The 23,776-nt window shown below is 40.0% G+C and overlaps 1 protein-coding gene across 2 annotated transcripts in view; it reads right to left on the reverse strand.

The window, feature by feature from the left end:
* Rft1 (RFT1 homolog) overlaps positions 1 to 22,006 on the reverse strand; it is a 47,432-nt gene extending 25,426 nt beyond the window's left edge. The window contains exons 1-7 of one of the 2 annotated variants that reach the window (XM_003480096.5): positions 21,899 to 22,006; positions 17,237 to 17,322; positions 15,433 to 15,549; positions 13,792 to 13,981; positions 12,882 to 12,983; positions 10,613 to 10,750; positions 3,709 to 3,787 (exon numbers count right to left, since the gene is read on the reverse strand). In XM_003480096.5, coding sequence (XP_003480144.2) covers positions 3,709 to 3,787; positions 10,613 to 10,750; positions 12,882 to 12,983; positions 13,792 to 13,981; positions 15,433 to 15,549; positions 17,237 to 17,322; positions 21,899 to 21,961 — 775 coding nt within the window. In that variant the 5' untranslated portion in view covers positions 21,962 to 22,006. The remainder of the gene's footprint in view (positions 1 to 3,708; positions 3,788 to 10,612; positions 10,751 to 12,881; positions 12,984 to 13,791; positions 13,982 to 15,432; positions 15,550 to 17,236; positions 17,323 to 21,898) is intronic. The other variant, XM_023561715.2, reaches the window with a different exon arrangement.
* Positions 22,007 to 23,776: the final 1,770 nt, after the last annotated feature.

Here is a 23,776-nt window from a genome sequence, read left to right on the forward strand (position 1 = left end):
CAGAAATCTGAGCATCTCCTGGGAGGTTGACCATAGCAAATAAGGGGGACTTCCTTCTACCATTTCTTTGAAGGCAAATATTTTTATTACTGTTTTGCTCTTTTCTGATTAATGGTACTACTCTATTCAATATTCTGTTTTGATAAGTTCTATAGTGTTCTATATTTCATCTCATTTTGATATACGTGATTGAAAGAACAACTATTATAAAGATAACAAAATATACTGTGATACCTATTACTGTTATCCTGGTAACCTGCTGTGAAATTCTGTACCAATTTCACTGTAGGATCTTAGTTGGCTTTATTCTGTTGTATACTTTCAAAATAAAATTTTTAAAAAGTGTAAAAAAAAAATCATTCTTAAAACTTTGAGAGGAGCCAGACCCAAGCCTTTCCCCCGTTGAGTCAGCACCTTTTGTGGACTGCAGGGGGATGACAAGGATTCACCAGGAAGCAAGCTCTTCCTGTGAACCAGCACCATAAGCAGGCCACTGTCGGCAAAGAGACAGCCAGATCCCAGCCCAGATCCTTCCGGCAGGGGCTGGGATACAAGAAGAGCCCCAATCCCTGCCCTGTCCCCTTCCGTAAGTGAACAGCTGATCCTGAGAAACACAGGCTGCAATGATAGCTATTGAGGTGAAATGCAACTTGATGCTTGTGGTGTTTGGTTTTTCACTGACCTTACAGGTCTAGGGCCAGTGGTCTGATCATCTGTTCACAGGATAGTGGTACACAGTGTGGCATCTATGGGGGATCTCCTTCTGAGGGTGGTAGCCCCTGCTGATTCCCTATTGTTTTGTTTTGAAACCCTGTATCACTTTCATTGTTTTGAGTTTTATTGCTTTTTTTTATTTTGTTATATCTGATAGCATGAGTAGCTATTTCAAAATAGCAAGATATATTATGGTAGCCATTTTGGATTTATCATTGTCTTGTTTTGAAGTCCTTTACTGCAGTCATTGTTTTGTTCTTTTATTGGTTCTATTCTGTTCTGTTTGATATTTACTATATCTAAGAGTATCTGCAGCTATTTTGAAGACAATAAAAAGCATTATGCTAATTATGTTGATTTCGTATTGTTCTGAAGTCCTGTATCACAATGTTTGTTTTGTTTTGTTTTATTTTCCTTGATTTAAAAAAAAAAAAAAAACTGTGGGAGGAAAACAAGTACATAACAACTTTTCCAGAACTCTTTCCATTGATTTTCCTATTCTAAAAATAAATATACAACTTCACTACAGTTACCTTTTGTTGTTGCTTTTCCTACTCGATCAATGAGTGACTGCTGAATACTTCCGAGGAGACAGTAGTGAACAGCACATTCTCTGCCTTCCAGGAGCTTACAGCTCACCACCTTCACTCAGCTCTCAAAAAGCTTCTAACCCCAAAATCTCTTAAACAGTTTTGCTTTTACACCAGCAAAGTTATAAATATAGGCTAGAAGTATGTACTCTTGAGGCTCAGGAAGCACTTAGCTCATAGCTGGGGAAACTAAAGCACAGAGGGAATTGTTCCCTTTGGAGGACTAATTAACAAAAAGTGAAGATGGGGAGGAATAATAAGAAAACAATAAGGGTAGGTGGATTAGGATGCTAGAATTATAGGAAACTTTTATTTTTTGGAACTTTTGTAATGGGATTGTTACTTTTATAATTTAAAGATAATTTTGAAAAAATTAAGAAATACTTCAGTAACAGGTACATAAAAAAATGGATATGAGACCTCTATGTAGAAAGAAACTACTACCTTAAGCTGTCCCTAGCTGCTCCAAATCTCATTCTTTGAGCTTACGCCAGGTACAAATAAACCAACACACACATATATAACCTAGATGTACATTTGCTCTTTGCTGGTCCTCTACATTAGGCACTCTATTGTTGCTAAGGTAGGCAGGAAGTAGGGATTCTGACCAAACTATCACACTAGACAGTCTTGTTGCTTAAGACAATAAACTGATGTCTGGCGTGGTGGTGCATGAGTGTAATCTCATACTCTGGAGGGCTGACGTAAGAGTACCACAAGTTTGAGCCTAGCCTGAGCAATTTAGTGAATTACTAAGACACTATCTCAAAATAAAAAAAAATTTAATCGGTACCGGGGATCGAATTCATGACCATGTGCTTGCAAAGCAGGTGCTTATGCCGCTGAGCTAAAATCTCAGCCCCAATAAAAATTGTTTTAAAAAGTGAGAAAAAAAAGGGCTGAATTTCATGGCATACCTGTAATCCCAGCACTCAGGAGGCTGAGGCAGGCAGATTACTTTAGGAGTTCAGGGCAGCATGGGCTACATATAGTGAGTTCATGGCCAACCTGAACTACATAGCAAGATCCTGTCTCAAGAAACAAACAAACAAACAAACAAACAAAAATCAAACAAAAACTTGGGAATGTAGATCAGTATGAAGGCATGAGTTGAATCCCCAGCACTATTAAATAAATAAATAAATAAAACAAGCCAATTTTTTTTCTTTTTTTTTATCTTTAAAAATCTATAGTTTTAGGGGCTGGAGATGTAGCTCAGTGCCATAACCACCTGCCTTGCAAGCAGGCGGTCATGAGTTCAATCCCTGGTACCGATAAAAATGAAAAAGACGAAAAAAAAAATCTATAGTTTTTGCCAAATATGGTTGTGCATGCCTGTAATCCCACCACTTGGAAGGCTGAGGCAGGAGGATCACTCCAAGTTTGAGGCTAACCTGGGCTACAAAGTGAGTACAAGGCCAGCCTGAACTACATAGTAAGGCCTTGTCTCTCTCTCTCTCTCTCTCTCTCTCTCTCTCTCTCTCTCACACACACACACACACACACACACACACACACACACACACAGAATCTGTAGTTCTTAATACAATTGAAAAAAAATCCAAAATTTAGGATAGGATAAGATTATTGCATAGTCTATTTCCCACATTTTCTTTTCTTTTCTTTCTTTCTTTCTTTTTTTTTTGGTGGATACCAGGGATTGAACTCATGACCTCACATCTGCCAGGCAGGTACTTATCACATTTCTATAATTTGATAATATTTTCATAATAAACTTATTAAAATGATAAATATAGTGTTTTACAGTTCAAATTTGCTATAGTTGAAATGTGTGTTGAAGGCTTGGTCCCAGCCCATGGTCCCACTGGAGGTAGTGGAACCTTTAGAAGCTAGAACCAAAGTCAGGTCCTTGGGGACAGTCCCTTGAAGGAGACAATGGACCTCTAACCCCTTCCTATCACTCTTTGCTTCCCAGTCACCATGAAACACTGTGTTGCCAGTTTCATAGCCACAGGGTCAATGACAATGGACTGAAGCCTCTGAAACCATGAGCCAATAAGCTTTTCATGCTTTCAAGTTGACTCTCTCTGGTATTTTGTCATATTTACAGAAAGCTGACATAGTCTTGGATTCTAATTAAACTGTTCCTCACTACAGTAGCCCCTAAAGATGTTCAATATCTTCCCTAACTTTCAGTTCTCTCATTCAGAATAAAGAGTGAAAATATTTTTATAAGGCTGTAGAGGGATATAAAGTAGATACCTTAAAGCATACAACTAAATAAATGTTGGTTTCCCTATCTATAAATAAAAACAAACCAAAAAATGGGGGGTCCTTTGCCAACAAAGCACCCCACAGGTGGATGGATCCAGGTAATCAGCAGTCCTGTGAAATTCTTTTGCTTCTAGTAGCTCCTTATTGATCAAAGTGACCTTTTACTTACCTTCTGTCAAAATTTGTTTCAAGAAAGACTGCTTAAAAAAACTCCAAGTCAATTTTGCCTCTTCCCAATTTACAAAAGCCTAGAAAATAAAAAACAAAATAAAAATATCAGGTATTTTAAGGATAAGAATAAAATGCTACCAGAAGCAAATTTATTCTAGACCCTGAACCCCAACTTGCAAAGTTCCCACTAAATCATATAATGTTAAGGCACACAGAAAAGACTCACAGATACTAGGAAAGAATATTTGGATCTTCAATGTTCCTCAAAGGTCAAGTGTTGAAGGTTTAGTACTCAGCAGTTGATATGGGAGGTGGCACAACCTCCCATAGGTAGGCCTAGTGGGAGGGCTTTAGTTCACTGGGGGTTTGTTCTTGTAGGGAACTGTGGGATTCTAGCCTTTTTCTCTTTTGCCTGCTTGTCATTCAGTAAGCTGTTCTGCTCTGCTGCACACTTCTGTGATGATGTGCTGCCTCACTACAGGCCCCAACTTGAAACTGCCATAACTTTAAGCCAAAGTAAATCTTTGCTCTTTATAAACTGATTATCTCAGATATTTATTTTCATTTTTGTTAGTATATGTGTGCAGTACATAATGATTACATTTATTGTAGGGAGTTGGCACATGTATACAACACATCTTAATTCTTTTCATATCCCCTTCTCCTTCCCCTTCTTACCCCTTCCTCTATCTCTTGGTCTTCCCCTTTGCAAAAGATCTACTTCCCTGTTTCCTATTATCTATTTTTTATTTTGCTTTTCATACTTACGGTTTCTCATATAAAAGAAGTCATGTAATATTTTAGCTTGTGTGTCTGATTTATTTCACTTAACATTATGGTCTCAAGTCCCACCTGCTTTCCTACAAATGACTTAAATTTATCCTTTATAGCAGAGTAATATTCCATTATATATAAATACCACTAATACAGTAATACCATTTATCCATTAATCTGTAGGTATTTGTTACAATAATGGAAAGCAACTTTAAAAAATCACTAAACATGAAGATAAAGTCTGTAAGGACACATCTGAGATTCACATACAGAAAGACTCCTAACGAACTGCCGATCATAAGCTATTTCCGACTTAGCACTACTGTGCATAAAGCTGTTATGAACTTAAAAACAAAAGAATTGCTGCTGCCTTACTGGAGGCCCAGACAGTAAACTGACTCCATCTAATACATATAGCTGTTTCCTTTAAAAAAAAAAAAAAAAAAAAAAAAAAAAAAAAGGCCTGATGGTCTGAAGAGTTAGCTCAATGGTACAGTGCTTGTCTAGCATGTATGATATGTATGATTCCCTGAGTTTGAACCCTAGCATTACAAAAAAGAATTTTTAAGTCTCCGAGATATGCCAAGTTGCAGAACAAATTTTTCCATGTATTCCATACCTTAATGCCCTTTCACACCAAGTATATGCTTATATATTTCAAGAGAAATTCAGTCTGCTCAGGTCAGGCAAACCACCGAGAATTGGCATGATAGAGGAAAGATAAAACAAAACTTTGGATATGGCTCTTCTGAATCACACAAAGGGCAATCAGATTGCTTATTTTCTAAAAGTAAAGTGAGCAAGAAGGAAGCAAATGATCAGGCAGGGTAAAGATCAACCTAGAAAAGACAGGTGCCCTCAAAGCCAGAGAGCTGATCATAAAATGGAGAGGAATGGCCATCTGACCTCCTTCAGTTCCTTCTGGGAATTCCTCAAACAGGCACCCCAGGATCCCTGAACTTTAGTCTAGATGGTTGATTCAATCCTAGAATACCTGTGCTTTGAAAAGTTTGCTAATCCAAAATGATGACTTTTGAATGATGGGATTTTAAGTGAGTTTTTGGAAGGGCAGAAATGGCTAACAGTCCAAGTCCATTTCACCTCTCTAAAAGGTGAACCTCAACCATCAAAATGGGCCCAAGGGCAGGCCTAGAACCTTCCCAGTTATGTGGACTCCTGCTCTTGGCCCAAAGCCCATCTAAATAGACCACTGCTATCTAAAAATGTAATTATTAAGTTGTTAACAGGTATTATTATGGTTTATGTCTAGCTGTCCCCCCAAAGTCCCAAAGCTTAAAGTTATAGCAGTTTCAGGTTGGGGGCAGGCTTTTTCAGAGGTAGCTCCATATAGTTTGTGACTGACTCACAGAGTGCAATGCTGGGATTAAAGGTGCTGGAATTAAGGCTGGGAGACTTCTGGATCACACCACTGATTGGACTGGTACCAGTTTAATCTCAGCAGTCTGAATAAGATAAAATGGGCAGCAAGAGGCTTATGTTTCCCTTTTTCTCTTGTTGCTTTTGCTGTCTTCCACCACCACGAATACTGCCCCTGTCATACCACCCTATCTTGGAGCCAGCTGATTATGGACTGAAACATCTACAAACTATGAGTAAGTAAACCTTCCCTTAACACCAGGTGTTAGGTATTTTGTCTCAGCAATGACAAAGTAACTATGACAGATACAATGAACAGGAAAAAGATACAAGTGAAACTAAATTAACATATTTTATTTGACCCAAATATTATACTTTGAACATGTAATCAATGTAAAAAATATGAGTGGCATTCAACATTATTTTTTTCATACTAAGTTTCTGAAATCCAGTGTTTCTTGCACTCACAACTCATTTAATGAATAGCCACACTGTAAAATGCTATATAGCCACATGTGGCTGGTAGCTATCGTTATGAAAGGGAAAGTCCAGAGCATCCCTGAAAGCAAAGGTAATTTCAATCCCCATTCTCCTCACCTACAGGTTTCTGAACCTTTCTTCTAGTCACTAAGAGCAGGTCTGAATCCACGCCATGAACCAGAACATGAAGCAGATGCTCCAGAGACAATTTTCCACAGAGAGAAAACTGAGCCATTGAGTATTTAAATTGGGCCATCACCAGACAACTATCACCACTGTCACCACTAGAGGACACTGTAGTCCACTAACAGTAGCTGATTCTCCCCACAGGTCTAGGGAAATCAGCAACAGGGAAGATACGGGTATAGCACCTTCTCTCTCATGTGACTCCCTGTTCCATGCCATGGCAGTCTTTTGAGTGGTCTCACAGAAGTATCCATGGGTTGGGTACTGGAAATTGTATCCAGGGCCTTAACATTGAGCTATATCTCCAGTCCTTTATTTATTTATTTTTTTGAGATAGGGTTTCACTAAGTTATGTGAGCTGTGCTCAAACTTGCAATGCTCCTGCCTCAGCCTCCTTGATTGCTGGGATTATAGGCATGCACCTTCACACTCAGTTACCTATGTTCTTTTCAAAGTAAACAAAAGTTGCAGGTTTCCAGTGAGGCTACTGTTAAGCCTACTTGCCAGGTAATTTACGAATAGGTTTAGAAAGATGACTGGGCTGTTTAGAGAAAAAGTTTCTCATGACAGAGAATATAACCTAAGAGCTCACACTCAAGAATTCCTTTCTTCTAATGCCTTCAAATTAAATAGGTCCAGAGCTGGAGATTTAGCTCAGTGGCATAAGTGGTTGCCTGACAAGTATGAGTTTGATCCCTGGTACCAAAATTAAATAAATAAATACAGAAATAAATAAATAAATCACATAGAGCCACGATTTAGAAACAATGACCACAGTGCTTACTATTACAAAGTACTAATTAAAGATAGATAGGCAGGCAATTCAATGTAAGATTGAGGTTCTTCTCAGGGTATAAAAGTGGTATAAGAGAGGAAGCAAATTCTGTAGACTTTTACCATTCTACTCAGAATGAATTTGGCACTTGAGTAGCCAAAGAGACTGACTTCACAAAGTGGGGCTGGTACTATTGAGCTTGTTTAAAGAGGTATGAACTTTTCTAGAATCTCCTAAAAACCTTCCACAGCCTTCCTATACTGACAGGGAAACTGAGATTTGGAAGGAAAAAGCTAGCTGGCAGTAACTCTGCCTCAAAACTCAGAGGCTCGGGGCTGCGGATTTAGCTCAGTAGCATAAGCACCTGCCTTGCAAGCAGGCGGTCGTGAGTTCTATCTCTGGTACTGATAAAAAGATTTTTTAAAAAAAATGTAAAAAAAAAAAAAAAAAACAACTCAGAGGCTCATCCTGCTTTAGCCTGAATCACTCTTCCACTTCCTAAACTCTTCTGACTCAGGATGACCCAATAGCCACATTCTTCCCACACTGATAAGTCACCAGAGAGTCACCCTGGTCCTGCCACTGCCCTCCATCTACTCCATAGCCACACACAGCACTCTCTCCTGTCCCCCTTGCTTGGCCTATCCCAGTGGCTCTGGGGCCACTGACTCAGCCTCAGCCTTGTACATCCTCCAGTCTCTATTCTCCTGCTGTTCTCTTCACTTTTCCTCTGGAAGACTTCCACAGCCTCTGTACTGAGGTTTTGCCTTTCTCTCTAGCCTACTGTTTTCACTGTAAGTTTAGGTTCTGGTGGGCATGTCTAGCCCTCAGCCCATGGACTACTTGCCTTCTTTTTATATATATGGAAGTCTCATTGCTTATACATAGTAGCTATATTATAAATAGTATCTGTATGGCCAGGGATTTAACTCAGTGACCTAAACGCCTGCCTCACAAGCGCTAAGTCATGAGTTTGATCCCCGGTACCAAAGAAAAAAAGTATCTGTAGCCCAAGACAATCCATCTTCACTCAGTGTCACTCAGGCAAGCCAAAAGTTTGGCCACCAATGCTTCAGAGTCAAGCTTGGAGACTGGGGCTCCAACTGTAGTTCCTTGACTTAGTCCAAATGCAGTGGGTCGGATACCCTAACATTGCTTTGGTTTTCTCATCTGTAAAACGGGATCCTCATGGAGCTGGTGAGGGCTGCATGAGAGAAAATGAGATCCTACATATTTGTAACAGATGGTAGCTACTCTAATAGGCAATGATAGTACTTAAAAACTTCTTATTGGGCTCCACTGCTCCTGAATTAAGCCCAAATTCCACAGCATTGAGGCCACTACTACCTGGCCATAGCCCAGCAGGCCAGGTTTACTTCCCTTCATAACTTCTGTCCACATGTTTTCTTTCCTTCACTCCATCCAGTCAACTAAGTACCCCAGTCATTTTGCATTCTCAGTTCCAACATAATGATGGGTATATAACAGGCCCACAAAAAAATTCTCTTTTTAGGGTACTGGGGAGTGATTTTGAGACAAAGTTTCACTAGGCTGGACTTGAACTCACTATGTAGCCTAGGTTGGCCTCGAACTTGTAGTGATCCTCCTGCCTCAGCCTCCTGAGTTCTGGGATTACAGGCAGGTTCTACCATGCCTGGCTTCAAAAATTCTTTCCTTCCTTGTCCTCAAGACTGCTACCACACATACACATTTCACGTCTGCCTGCACATGTGTCAAGATCTAGCTCAAAAACAGCTTTTTCCATGAAGGTTTCCTTGATGCTCCCAGATGGAATACATCAGTTCTCTCTCTGTTTCTATTCTGATAATGCTGGACACACACTTAGTCTTGTAGTGGAGTCAGTTGAGCACATATCTGATCTCCCCACCACAACATAAGTTCTGAAAGCTGAGACACCCCCCAAGGTACATGACACAGTACTCAACATAGACCCATGCTGAATACATGCTTGGTATGTTAAAGTCCTCAGCTCTTTGGCTTCACTTAAATATTAGCAGATCTTTCATATTAAATTACTCAGAAATTAGGGGCTGGGGATTTAGCTCAGCGGCATAAGTGCCTGCCTTGCAAGCAGGCAGTCGTGAGTTCGATCCCTGGTACCAATAAAAAAAGAAAAAGACAAAAAAACAAAAAAATAAAATAAATTACTCAGAAACATTAAGGAATATAAAAACCATTATTTGAGGCGTCATTAATTTATTGTAAGCCTAAACAAATCTGTGAAGATAGAATTCTACCAGGCTGGAAAGGACTGCCTCTTAATTTGCTCACAATAAAATGTATCACTTTTAGCAAGCAAACATATATGGGGAAAAGGAAATGCACTCCTTATAGAGTAATTCACAGAGTAACTGGGTGAAACAATGTGGCATGTCATTCTATGTGCACCTTTGGGTGGTAGACAGCAGTACTTAGTGTACCAGAACCGGAAACAAATGGACTATGAAGGAATGAGGCAGAAAAAGATTATACTTCACTATCTCACATCAAACCCCAGAATTCTCAGTGTTCTGGATGGGAAAGTTGAGCATGTGACAGACGGAGCTCACATCTAGATAAAGAAAGTGACTGGACGTTACCCCTTTCTCAGAACTCAGAACTACCTGTGCCAGAGGTCAAGCCAAAGAAAATCCAAAAGAAACAGCAGAATACACAGTGAGGAGTACACTGGTTAGAGCCTTGCTCTGCTGGCGTTTGAGCCCCTCCAGGTTCCCATCCTTGCTCTAAACCTCATCTTGAACAGGTGTTTATTTGATAAGCCTTAACTCTTCCACTCTAAAATACAAATAGTAACAGTGCCAACCTCTCAGAGTTGTAAATATTGAATAAAATATGTAAAGGATTTGGCATAAGGCATAGCACAATTGGGAGCAATTTTGTCCCTGGGAGATATTTTGCAGCCTCTGGACATGTTTCTGGGTATTGTACTTACTGAAATCTAATAAGCAGAAGACAAAGATATGGCTAAGTATTTACAATGAATTTCACAGTTCCTATAACAAAAAATTTTCCAGCCCAAAATATTACCAGTGCAAGATTTAGAAATCCTGTACTAGGAATCTAGCTCAGAGGCATAAGCGCCTGCCTGGCAAGAGCAAGGTTTTGAGTCTGATCTCTGGTACTGAGAAAAAAAAAAGATTTAGAAACCCTAATCAAGCATAAAACAAGCACACAACAAATATGATCTATTATATTTTTCCTATTACAACAATAAACCAGGTTCAATTTCCTTCTCTCAAGGATAACCATCCTCTGATTAAAATGATAAAATATATAATGTATTACTTACTCTGCTTCCTGTAACACTGGGTAACAGATCTGTTATTCTGGAGATAGGAAGATTTTGTTGCTTGATCAATTCTGGGGAACTCAGTAACTTTGCAAAATAAAAAACATAGCAAAGCACCAAAACTGCAGTATAAAAAAGCTGAAAAAGGAAAATAATAGGTTGAGGTTAAACTATTTTAATACAGAAATAACTATGTCTATAAATTTGACCTCAAAGGCAAATCAAGAAATAGAACTATCTTAATTAACTGTATTTTGTATTGAGCAGTGCTTCATCCTCAGGAAAACAGGGCCACACCCAGCCCCACTGTACCATCTTCTTGCAGAGTTCTAAATACCTCACCTAAGTGGCAGAATATACCTTCCATGACAGCCATTTGCCCAACAGCCACAATGTCACTTACAAGGCATGATTTAAAAAAAAAAAAAAGCAAAATTTAGGTTTTGTTTAACTTTTTATAGTAAGAAACATTGTCATTAATGCTCCTCAAAATACTATTCCTCAGTTTGAATATACTTAGCCCGTCATTCTTGCCACTGTCTGAAACAGTTCCGGAAGCCATTTTTCATAAGTGTCCTTAGTTTGGCTGTCATGGATGTCTTGATGTCCTGAATTCATCTAAAGTATTTGCTTTTAATGGTCATTTTAACTTTGGAAAGAGCTAGAGGTCACATGGTACCATATCTGGTGAATAAGGTGGATGAGAACATACCATAACATTTTTACGAGCCTGCCTTTCTGTTGGATGGCACTTGGAAATAGCATTTACTCAATTTTTGATCATAAAGACACTAATTAAAGCAGACTTCCAGGACTGCTTCAAAAGGTGGCAAGAATTATTGGATAAGTATGTTTGAAATAAGGAGGAGTCTTTTGAGGGGGATTAGTGACAATGTGTCTTTTGCTGTAGGAATTTTAAAAAACATTTACTGCATTTTTGGATCACATCTCATACATCCTCATAAGACTTTTATTTGCCCAAAGGAATGGCTCTCTCACCCACACAATATACTGTGAAGACCCAGGTATCATGACATAATCTAGGATTGTGAATTTTCCATCAACTCCGGAAACCTGTGACATTTATGATTATAAAGCAGAACTGAGCTACTTTTCCCTCCACCCAGCATGTGGGCAGGGTGAGAGCTACTATAGGATGGGGAAGGAAAGGGAGAGATGATAAGAGGGCCAATCTTTCCCTCCACCCATCTCAGACAAAAGAATGGCTTCTGGCCAAGAGTAGCAGCCAGATTTTTGTTTGTAAGTTGGAGAGGATAATCAAAAAGGGCCCCTTTTCCCCTGAGAACAACAACACACACTAGCTCAAGCAGACCCTACTGTCATCTGACCACATGAAGACTTCTCTTATAAAAAGATACATAGCAAGAAACATAAGGAGCTGTAGTTTAGGAGGCTTAATTTGTCTTCCTACACGCTACTAAAAACTACAAACTGTTTTGTATTACAAGATGTTTGGGTAAATATCTAATCTAGTTTCTGATTATCATAGCTCCTACCCAGGATATATCATAGGTCAGCCAAACCTTTTAGAGTTTTTACTTTTTTCTTTTTCTTTTTTTTGTCTTTTTTGAGACAGGGTCTCGCTGTGCAGTTCAGGCTGGCCTTGAGCTCACCTTGTAGCCTAGGCTGGTCTCAAATTCACAATAATCCTCCTGCCTCAGCCTCCCGAGTGCTGGGATAGAGTTTTTAATGATACAAACAGCTCACTGTATGTTTGCCCTCAGTGTCAGAAAGTCATAACGTGAGCACCTTTATTGAGAAGAGTCATTCAATAACCAGGTATCTCAGTAGCCTTCACATTCTACGACACAGAATGCATAAAAATAAGGATATATGATGAGATTTCAATCTAAGTTTAAAATAGACTTGTCAGTTTCCTCATATTCTGTAAGCAACTGATTAAAATCCAAGGAAAATTATACATACGCAGTTTTATCCCCACCCAACTCCTTAACTATTTTTTTCTTTCATAATAGTATCAGACAATCAAAGATCAGTTTGATATGAGCATGACCACAGAATGTCTAAAAGGGCTTTTTGATTCTTGATAATGTTACTGAGTATGGAGTCCCTGAGGATCCCAGCAGTATGAGGGACAGGATGGACACGGCAGCCAGAAAAGGGTTGGCAGGGTTAGCCTCCTGGCACTTCCAGCTTTGCCCCCAGGCATAAATGCTACAAGCAAGAAATACACAGTAGTGGCAACCAGAAGAAAAATCAGAGAATTAGACTACATAAAAATTCTTACCTGGGCCAAAGAGAAAATGTACAGTCCCAAGTGAGGTGACCATAGCACAAGCAAAGCTATGAGGGCACTCCTGAGAATTACTGACAGGCTCTCAGCTACCACCTGCAAACACAAGGCAAAGACATACTTCACAGACATTATAAAAAAGTAAAGATAAAAAAAAAAGTAAAGATGTAAAGAGCGACAAACAGAAAATCCAGGGTAAAGGTACACTTTATAAACACTGTCAAAAAGTAAAGATGCAAAGGAATAGGACCACAAAATCAGGGTAGTAGTTACCCTGGTAGAGGGGGCAGAGTATGGATAGACATAAGTATTGGTAATGTTTTACTTCTTGGGTTGAATGACAGGTTCACACATCTCCAGCATGCAATGTTTTAAGGTTTACAAATTCTATATTAAATTATATATATTTTTATATTTTAAATATAAATATATAATACATATTTTAGATAATATATACATATATAAATATGTATATTTATTTATAATTTTACACATATTAAATATTGAATTTTAAAAGATGAAAAGTTAATATTAATATTCATCTAAATAGAACCACTACAAAAATCTCTGGTGTATAGGCCTCCTAAATTTTTTTTTGTCTTTCTAAATTCTAACTAAATTTTAACTAATTCTAACTAAATTTTACAGGCCTCCTAAATTTTTTTTTATCTTTCTAAATTAAACTACTAACTTCCTTATTAGCAAACCTGTTTTCAACTGATAAACTTTAGCAAAGGCCATCTGATAATTTCAAGTAAGTCAACTGAAGTGATCATGTTATATTTTTTCAAGTAGCTTTTTAAGATCCAAACCTGAAAAAAAAACACTTCATCATATTAAAAAATATATGTATACTTTAACTTTATTTTCCATATTTCCCACACACAGCAGAAGCTACACTGACCTTAAGCCTAATGAACATATGTGCTTGTGCCAACACCCAGAAGGGCTCTCCTAGAAGTTCCACCACTGCTGAGAGACCAAACGCTACCACTCCAGTTCCGTAGTGGGGGACTACATCAGGATCAGGCACTTCAAGCAACTGCAACCAGATCCAGCCCAGGAACAAGGACCAAAACACACCTAATGGGACTCTAGAAGGACAGAAAAAACTTTTTAAAATATTGCTCCCTTGTGAACATGACAGGCTTAAAAAGCTAAATAAATAAACACACAGTGAAATAGTAACAATGAGTAAAGGGCTCAAAATAAAAACAGCTACCATAATAGTTTGCTATTTGTAGGTAATGTGGATATTACTCACATACCTGGCACTATGATTCAAGCTCTTTATCTCACTGACATCTCAAAGTGATCCTCTGTCATTATGTATACTTGGAAGATGAGGGAACTGAGGCTGATAGGCATGGGGTAATTTGGCCCAGGTCTTGAATAGGTAGTTAAGAGCAGAAGCAGGACTCAATCCTGATCTAAGCTCAAAGCCTACATTCCTATCCACTGAGTCATCCTAACTTAGCAAAATTCCCAGAAAGAAAATGCCTGTTGTCTGTACTTAGAATGACTGACAATATCTAGCAGGTTCTTGAACCCCAAATAACCAACAGTCACTATACAATGTCCTTTCACATGTGAACCATAGAGCACTTAAAAGTGACTGGGAAATTGACAGTCAGTCCTCTAATAAAATGAACACCTACCTACCAACCCCATGACAGTCATTTCTATTGAGGCAATAAGGAATCGTACAAAGGCAGCATCAGAAAACAACCCCAACTACCAGCCCACTGTGCAGAGATCTAGATGCAGAAAAGTTACTATAATTTTTGTTTTGTTTTTGGATACCAGGAATTGAACTCAGGACCTTGTGCTTGCCAGGGAGGTGCTACGCCTCTGAGCTAAGTCCCTAGGTAAGTCATTAAAATTTTTAACATACTTGATTTTCAAGGATATTCTAAAAGACTCAGAGCCAAAACCACACAATAGAATTGAAGATGTAATGAATCCTTTAAAAAGCTTCCAGAAAATATTAAGTGGTTGTTAAAAACTCAGGAAAGAATAGAAGATATAGCTCAGCAGTGCAGTACAGGAGACACGAGGTCCTGAGTTCAATTCCCAGTACTCAAAAAAAAAAAAAAAACCTTAGAAAAGATTAGGAATTAAATACAGGCCAAATGGGGCCTAGACTGGTGATCAGGAATAGCAGGAACAACTTCAAAGAGGACAACACCAGGGCTAGAAACCTGGCTCAGGAACCCCACCTAAACCTCCTTTCAGCTCCTGGACATCCACAGAGAAAATAAACCAAGAATCTCCTACCAACACTCTCCCTCTTTTATTCTTTTTTTTGCGGGGGAAGAGGGAGGTGGGTACTGGGATTGAATTCAGGACCTCATTCTTGCCAAGGCAGGTGCTGTACCACTGAGCTAAATCCCTGACCCTCACTCTCTCCTTCTATCTCCTACAAACCCACAGTTAAGACTCAATCTGGAGATTTTAGGCAGCCTTGGGGAGGTGCTACTCTTTCACTTATAACACTCATTATGATTGCTTTCCTGAATGCATTTCCTGCTGAGCCACAACTCACGTTAGCCACAGGAGGTTGAAGGTCTGGATCCAATCCCGCTGGGCACCCCCACTCAGACAAGCTCTGCGGAAGGCCTCTCTGGCCAGGAAGACAGTAGTTGAGTAAAGTAGTGTAAGTCTGTAAAGGAAAAGCAGAAATCAGTAAGGCTTCCAGTTTTTTCATAGAACATCTGGGGTTTTTTCAGCAACAGAGAGGAGAAAAAGTCTTCATCACATAACACTGGTGCCAAGGGGTAGGGCACTGTACTCCCACAGGACTTTTCACCCAAACAATTCATGTGAACAATGGAGTTAGGAACCAAATAAGGCACACATGAATGTGTGCAACCACAGAGTGATATCTGCAATAAAAACTGCTGCAGTGGCTCCAAGAGCCTGAGGCATGGATACGAGGAGACATGCAGTAGCCCTGATCAGCAGAAGAAAAGGATAAGTCACATAACAAGGATACGTCTAGATCACACTGAAACTAAAAGTGACTTGAAAGTCTCTGTGAGAGAAGCCGAAGACACTACAGTTTGGAGGCACTGGCCCAAAGAATCTCAAAGCAGGCAGTACAGCTGGCAACCACTAAAAAGACTGCTGCAACCCAGCTCCACAAAGACTGCCTGGGTAGCTTGAAGATGAATGGCACCACAGTAAGTCTTCTTGAACCTTAACAAATTGTAGTTGAAATTTCTGTCTCAACAGGCAGTGACCCAGATGAAGCTTAAGTGGAAGCGGTTCAGGATTGAAGTTCCTGAGGTTGTCCATGGGGCATGCAGTGTCCTTCAGTGCCTTTGTACAATACAAATGAGGAGACAGATCCACATCTTAACCAGGTGGGCAGGCCAGGCAAGAGTTGTCAACATAGGCACCTGCCAATCTAAGGCTGCATGGGGAGAAATATCAGAGCACGTAAGAGCATCTGGCCTTCTTACTTTCTGCTTTGAAAGCACTACTTCTCAAAACCATGGTCTCTGCTCCAAAATCACCTGAGGAGCTTGTAAAAATGCAGATTCCTGGAACCTTCCTCAGCCCTACCTAGTGTAAAGCTCCCTGATGTTCCTCTGCCAATCAAAGTCTGCAAACTGTCACTAGACTCAGGACCATGGGCTTCACGAATAGCACATATGAAATGCTGTCTAGAACATACTGTTTTGCTTATCAGCACAAAGAAACACCTTAGAAGCTGAGCTATTCTCAGCACTCATATCATTTTATGTACTTTTGTATCATTTGTGAATACAAAACGTGTGTGGGCGTCCCTTAGTAGAAAAGAGGTGAGTAGACAAAACAAGCTGAGTCTATAAGACAAAGCAAGTTCAGCTTTCTAAGAGTCTCCAAGGAACTAATGATGAGAACTCAAGCTCAGAGCCTGGTTACCATATCTCAAATGAAACATTATTGACAAAAAGAAGGTGGCAGCTCCAGCTCTGCTGTTATGAAAGACATCCTCACGAACTTCAGAACTCCTGCTTCCTTTGCTGTTAGCAGGACAAGAACACAGAATTATACCTGAGAGGAGGTTTGCAATGAATTACTCCTACTCTTCTGGGCTCTAAAAGCAAGAAAATTGAAACAGCTGGCAAAGAAATGTGCAGTTGGAGGCTGTTAATGGAAAACACTCTATGGGTCCATTAAAAGCAACATTGCCAGGTCATCCCCCACCCCTGCACACTCCTCTTCAGCCCACTGCTTTAACATCCTGCTTCTGGTAAATGTCCATGCTTCTAAAATCTAAGGGTGACTCATAAGTATAATCTGATACAAATCTGACTAGGGATATAAACTACCGACAGGGCCAGAGTATAACCCCCACATACCTTACATTCACTATGCCAACAATTTCCTTCGATAGGAAGCGAAGAATAAATGCATTTAAAACAAAGGTGATCAATCGAAACAACACCTGAAAAAAAAGAACAAAACATAGGTTAAATCATTTTAAGAATGTTTATTTGCTGAAATGAGGTCATTATCTCTGCTCTGCCTAATGTATTGTAAACACACAACAGCACTGCTGTGAAGAATCACCTCTAAGATGCTCAAATTGTCTGCTTTTCTTATGAAATTTCATTCCATGGAGTTTTTCAACATCCTGTGCGGTGGTCAAGGAACCTAGGAAGACATGGAAATCTCCCTAATTTACTGATAAAAAGAAAGAGGTCTTGATAGAGTCAATGAATTTCTTCAGGTTCAAAATTAAGCACTCTAGGAGGCAGAAAAAGGATACTACTTAGCCCACATTACCCAGCTCCCTAGCCAATACTGTATAGAAACATACTAAGCAAATGAGAGCCTACAGGGAATAAGAGACTTAATAGGAATTTTCTTTCTTCTCTGCCTGGTAATACCAAGAAATTCCAAGAATGACATTTAGTCTCTTTGAAATTTCCTTTTCTCTATTATAAATCAGAAAACACTGCATTTCTTTATTGGATACTTGACCCTCCCCACACAGGATTTGATGTGGCTTTCAAATAACAACTTTAACAATGAGATAGTATTAAATGAAGGTAAGGAGAGAGCCTAGCTATTGTCATCTGATGAAGTAGGGTCCTAAAGACTTTCAAACTTGGCAATTCAAGAAAACCAACTAAACAAAAATTGTTTCCATGAGACACAGAGAACAAGGCTGCAACTGAATGAGGTTGCCAAACGAACATGCTGGGAAAGATGCAGTAAATGACATCATTTTTGTGTTGAGTGCTCTGGGTTATCTGTGAACAGCTGCAGTTTGGAAGACTCAAAGTATGCCAAAGGACTACTGTTGTCTAAAAATCTGCAGGCTAATAACATGTTCCCTGAAGTGTGGTACATGTCTCCATGTCAAGATATTGCCTTTTAACTTTTATAAAGTCAAATGTAACCCCTACACACACAACTTTGAAGTACTGGAGATAGAACCCAGGGTCTTTGCACTAAGTTACATCTTCAGCTCTTTTTTAAAAACAGGGCTTGCTAAACTGCCCAGGTTTGGCTCAGACTTGACTCTCTTGCTGCAGCCTCCCAAAATGTTGTGATTATAGGTGTGTCGTATGACACCCAGCTCAAAGGTAACTCTTATGGCTTGTGTCTGTATGTCCCCCTAAAGCCTCATGTGGTCATAAGTGGGCCTTTTCAGAGGTAGCTGGATCTAGAGTATGTGATGCTGGGATTCAGTCTGTAATGCTGGGATCAAGGGTGTGTGATTAGCAAATTAGTTCACTAATTGTTTTGGCATAGTTCTGGGAGTGGATAATGGGAAAGTCCCCATGGATGTGAGTGCTGTTCTAAGGATGGGTAGTCTGGATAAAATAAAAGGGACAGAAAAAGGGCTGCTGTGATTACTTGCTACTTTGCTACTTCACTGTTTACTGCCTTCTGTTTTGCTGCTCTCTGCCCAACACAAGCTGTTTCTCTTCTGTGACACCCCTCTACCATGCCATTCTGCCTTAGAGCCAGTCAGTTATGAACTGACACTTCCACAAACTGGGAACCAAAATAAACCTTTCCTCTTTTACTTTGGTGCTGGGTATTTCATCTCAGCAACAAGAGAAGTAACTCAGCTGTGGCAGTACTTCTGTGAGTTCCAGGCCAGCCTGAACTGTATAGTGTATAGTAAAACACTTTTCTTACAAAGCCAAAAAAGACAAAACAGAAAAAGAAAAAAAGTAACTCAGACAGTAACCTTTTGAGAGTCTGATGAAAGCTCTGTAGTTTTTTCTTAGAAACTTGCAGGTGCACAGATAGAAACGAAATTTTATACTCAGTGTTAGGTTTGGAGTCAATTCACGGAGCCCTTTCTATAGAAAGTATTCAATCAAAAGTCTCTACCCATCATTTAGCTTTTAGACCCATTATCTTCTAATTTTTTATAAGCCTCAAGTTCCTTTTCTGTCGAATGAAGCTATAAATTTCCTAGAGTTGGGGCTGGGGATTTAGCTCAGCGGCATAAGCACCTGCCTTGCAAGCAGGCAGTCGTGAGTTCGATCCCCAGTACCGATAAAAAGGAAAAAGACAAAAAAAAAAAAAAAAAAATTCCTAGAGTTGATTATAAGGATCAAATGAGATTTTAGGGCAGAATGCATTTATGAAAAATGCAAACAAGTGAAAGATATAAATATCTATACATGGTTGGATCAAATTGAAACAGCTCTCAATTTAGTAATATCTCAAATTTTCCCATAAGAAAATGTGATTGAAAAACTACCTGAAGTGTCTGCACTGTAACTCAAGAAACATGTAAGAATGAATTAAAACACTCAAGGAACTTAAAGATTATGGCTATTTTTTAAAAACTATGTAGTTGCTTGAGAAACATAAGGTTTCAGGCTATAACCATATCTCCTAACTGGTTCAAAAAAAGATTTGAACTAAGAAGCTGAGTTACTCATGTTACCCAGTATTTGCCCCACACAGTTGTCCTTACTGGCAACACAGTCTCCATTTATTTTCCTAAAGGACTTTAGTTTTTTTTTTAAAAAAGATCTTTCATATCTGCTACCTATATGAACCTTAAAATAACCAGGTAACTGTACAGGGAGCAAAAGCGAAGTGATTTTCCCAATGTGGTACAGCAAGCAAACAACACAACTTGACCTTACGGATAGACTACCTGACTGCTAACAGTTACTTTTTCTACTACAACTTTTCTTATAAAGCCAGTCTTGGAATTAAGATATCATCAAAGATGGGAAAAATGGGGCTGGGGATTTAGCTCAGCGGCATAAGCTCCTGCCTTATAAGCGGGCAGTCGTGAGTTCGATCCCCAGTACCGATAAAAAGGAAAAAGACCAAAAAAAAAAAAAAAAAAAAAAAAAAAAGATGGGAAAATTAACAGTGGAAAAATCATTTAGATTCAGTTATTCTTACTGCAAAATATATACCTTATATGACTAGTTTTAAAGTCTCTCAATATATCCCTGTTGTGAAATAAAAACAAACAATATCAGTTACTTAGGGGGATGAGGGAGGATTTCAAATTCAAATCCAGCCTAGGTAACTCAGCAAGATCCTGTCCCAAAAAGGGAGGGAGGGGAAATATAGCAAAGGCCCTGGGTTCAATGAAAGAGAGAGGAAGGGAGGGAGGGAAGGAGGGAGAGAAAAAAAGAATGAAAGAAAAATTAGGTAAAATTAGGGTTAGAAGAGAGCCTAACATTTACCAAGTATGCATCATGTACAAGGCAGCCTTCTACACGCTTTATGTAGATTATTTTATTCCTACACTGCTTTTTTTTTTTTTTTTTTTTTTGGTTGAGACAGGGTTTCACTATGTAGGTCAGGATGACCCTGAACTCACTATATAGCACAGGTGGGCCTAGAACACTTGGTGATCCTCCTGCCTCAGCCTCCTGAGTGTGAAGATTACAGGCTTACACCACCACACCCAGCTATACTACCTATTTAAAAATTTATTACCCTAATAAAAATAGCTAACATGTATTAAGGCTTTGTAATGTGACTGGCACTTAAAAGGTATGATTTCATCTAATCTTCCTAATGACCTAGAGGTTGCACTATTGTTCTCATTTAAAATGAGAAAACAGAGGCTCAGAGAAGTCAAGCAGTTCTTTCAAGGGCAGGCACTCGGTAAATGACAAGCCTCGAACTCGGTTCCATCTGTCTAGGTTCGTCTCCTAACCTCTATGGACCTCACTAAAATAAATGGGAGGGTGGATTCAGGACTAGTGTGAAGTAGGGTTGATATGCTCAAAAGTGAGTCATAGATAACTTGAGCCTCCTGACTTAGAATAACCTCTTCCTAGATTGAAAGACTCGTCAGATGGTATTTGGATGACGTAGTATGTATCCTATCTGGCAGATGACAAAACTTAGAACCTAGAAGGGGGAGTGTCTTGTTCAAGGTCACCTAAAGAAAGATGTAGCCAACATTTATTGAATACACACTAAGGTACAGGTGCTGAGTTAAGTGCGTTTACTCAAATGATCCCATCCAAATCCTGCAACTACCTTATAGAGACTATTATTACTCTCATTTATCAATGAGGAGCTGACGTTCAAGGTGGCATCACTTTTCCTGTCATTTTCTCTCACCAAATACACAGTTCCAATCCATAAACCTAGACCCAGGTTCTTAGCTATGCCACAGTCTTTCTAAAATCAGCGGAAGTCAGAGCTGAAGAGAGATGTCTGAAGGTCAGGAACTCGACGTGCAGGAAATGGACCCCTTGTTTTAAAAAATATCAATCTAGACCACCAAATGCTCCCCGCCATTTGATCGAACTCTCTTCTATTGCAATATGGAAAATAAAACGCTCAGAAAAAGGTTTTGCTTGTAATAGCTCCGCCAAGACTCTGAACGCGGGCTCCCAACTCCTGGCCCAGACGCCGCCTCACCACGGCCACAGTCTCCGGAGGACACCTCTTCACAGAGGGGTCCGGTCACAGCTGGGTCCGCCCCGGGCGGACTCTTACGAGCCCCGGGGTCGCCCTCCCCACGAATCCTGGATGCGGAACGGACAAGGGCCAAACAGGCTGAGTACCTGCAGGAGGAGACCGGAGGAGGCCAGCCGGGCCGCCTGGCCCAGCACCTCCTGACTGCCCATTGCCTCGGCCTCTTCACCAGGAAACGCCGCCGCCGGATCTGTCGCTGGAAGACAGCGTCACCGGCGGCGCGCTCGCTGGTTGGTCACTTTGAGACTGGGGGCGGGACAAAAGGAGTTGTGGCCCATAGTATTCTGCCGCCAGTGGGCCTGTGCGCCGCAATCTCTTCTTGTTTGACGTATGCTTCCTGCCCCAAGTAGGCATTGGGATCAGTACTAAAAACTTCTGTCAAAAAAGTAATAATGATAAAAATAATTTAAAAATAAAAGCCACTGTCACCATAGTCTAAGCCCTTTCTCCCAGGATCTCAGGCACCAAACATGAAACACTAATGTCCCTGACTTCATTTGCCAAAAGAGGAACAGTCTGCTCACTTGTTATCAGTTTCTTGCCCTTGGTCTCCATTATGCAATCGCATCCACAACCAATCCAAAGTCTCAGGAGGAATTCCCCCCATTTTTCAGAGAAAAAAAAACTAAGGACCAGAAGTTAAATAGCGCATGTTCACGTCTATGGTTTTGTGAAATCCTTCTTAAAACTCTTGAGAATTGGGTCTTGTTGTCAGAGATACAATGCGAAGTGAATTATTCAAATCTCTACAGCTCATACCTGGACAGAAGGGATCTCAAGCTCTTCATGAGCTTGCCTAAATGTTAGGAATTGTAAGGCCACACACACAAAAAATGACGTGTGTTGTAAAATTAAAGCTTCTAACATACACTGCTCTAGAAAACAGAGTAAATCAGACACATGATACCTGATAAGTTCAAGACTTTAACCTGGGCACGTTGACCATCCTTGAGGATCATGGGCAGGCAAGGGAGGTGAGCTCCTATTCTCTTTATCCCCAGCCCAGAAGCTATCTCAGCTCATTCTTGGAGCAGACCTAGCCAAGAGCTTTTCACCACTTTTTGCCAAGCTTTTTGCCAAGCTTAGGACACACTCCTAAGATTGGGCATCCATGTAGCTTGCTTTTGGAGAGAAAGGGAGTTAAATTTTGCTGGAGGCAAAAAAGACCAAAGGGAATGCTCCAAGCTAACACAAAGGGCAAAGCCTTTCTGGATCCCAAGGGACAGACACTGAGGGCTCTTGGGAGAAAGCATCAAAGGCCTTTCCCCCTTATTCTGGAATATAAGACTTGACAAGGGCACTGAGCAGACACACTGGGCACAGAGTCTGGGGAGAGTGGAGGAAAAGAAGCTATAAGGAGAGTCCACAAGTGGTGACTGTTTTCTGGAACACTGTATGCACTCCTTTATCTCCTCAATAACCTATGAGGTACACACTATAGAGGAAACCTCAGCCACTTAGTTAAGGGATGGTCCAGACCAAGTACCTTTACTGACTATAAACACTTAAATAGTAATATTCCTGCACTCAAAAGGGACACTGGTCCTAAAAGAGGCCAAAGAGTCCCCATATTAACATAGGTGACATTGAGAGGACAGAGTCTAGGAGGACTGCAGGGATTGAGCTGCACTAGGCTTGGGGACATCTCCCACCTCGCTAAGCTTCTCCAGAGGCCTAGATCTCTTAGAGACACAGTGCAGGCCCTATTCCTACTCTTAACTGTAGGAGGGCTCAGTTCAGACTGACAAGCTGTAATCCTGTGGTTGTTACCTATTTTGTATGGCCTGCAAAATAAAGACAGTTTTTCCATTTTTAAATGGTTTAAAATTTCAAAAGAGTACGTTATGGCATGTGAAACTATGTGACATTCCAAATTCAGTGTTTACAAAGAATTTGTAACACAGCCACATCCACCCACTTGTTTATTTGTCAACAGCTACTTTCTTGCTACAATAGCAGAGTAGATC

This window comes from Cavia porcellus, unplaced genomic scaffold (genome assembly GCF_034190915.1).
Source record: "Cavia porcellus strain 051 isolate PalLab524CR breed Dunkin Hartley unplaced genomic scaffold, mCavPor4.1 scaffold_10, whole genome shotgun sequence".
Taxonomy (NCBI): Eukaryota; Metazoa; Chordata; class Mammalia; order Rodentia; family Caviidae; genus Cavia; species Cavia porcellus.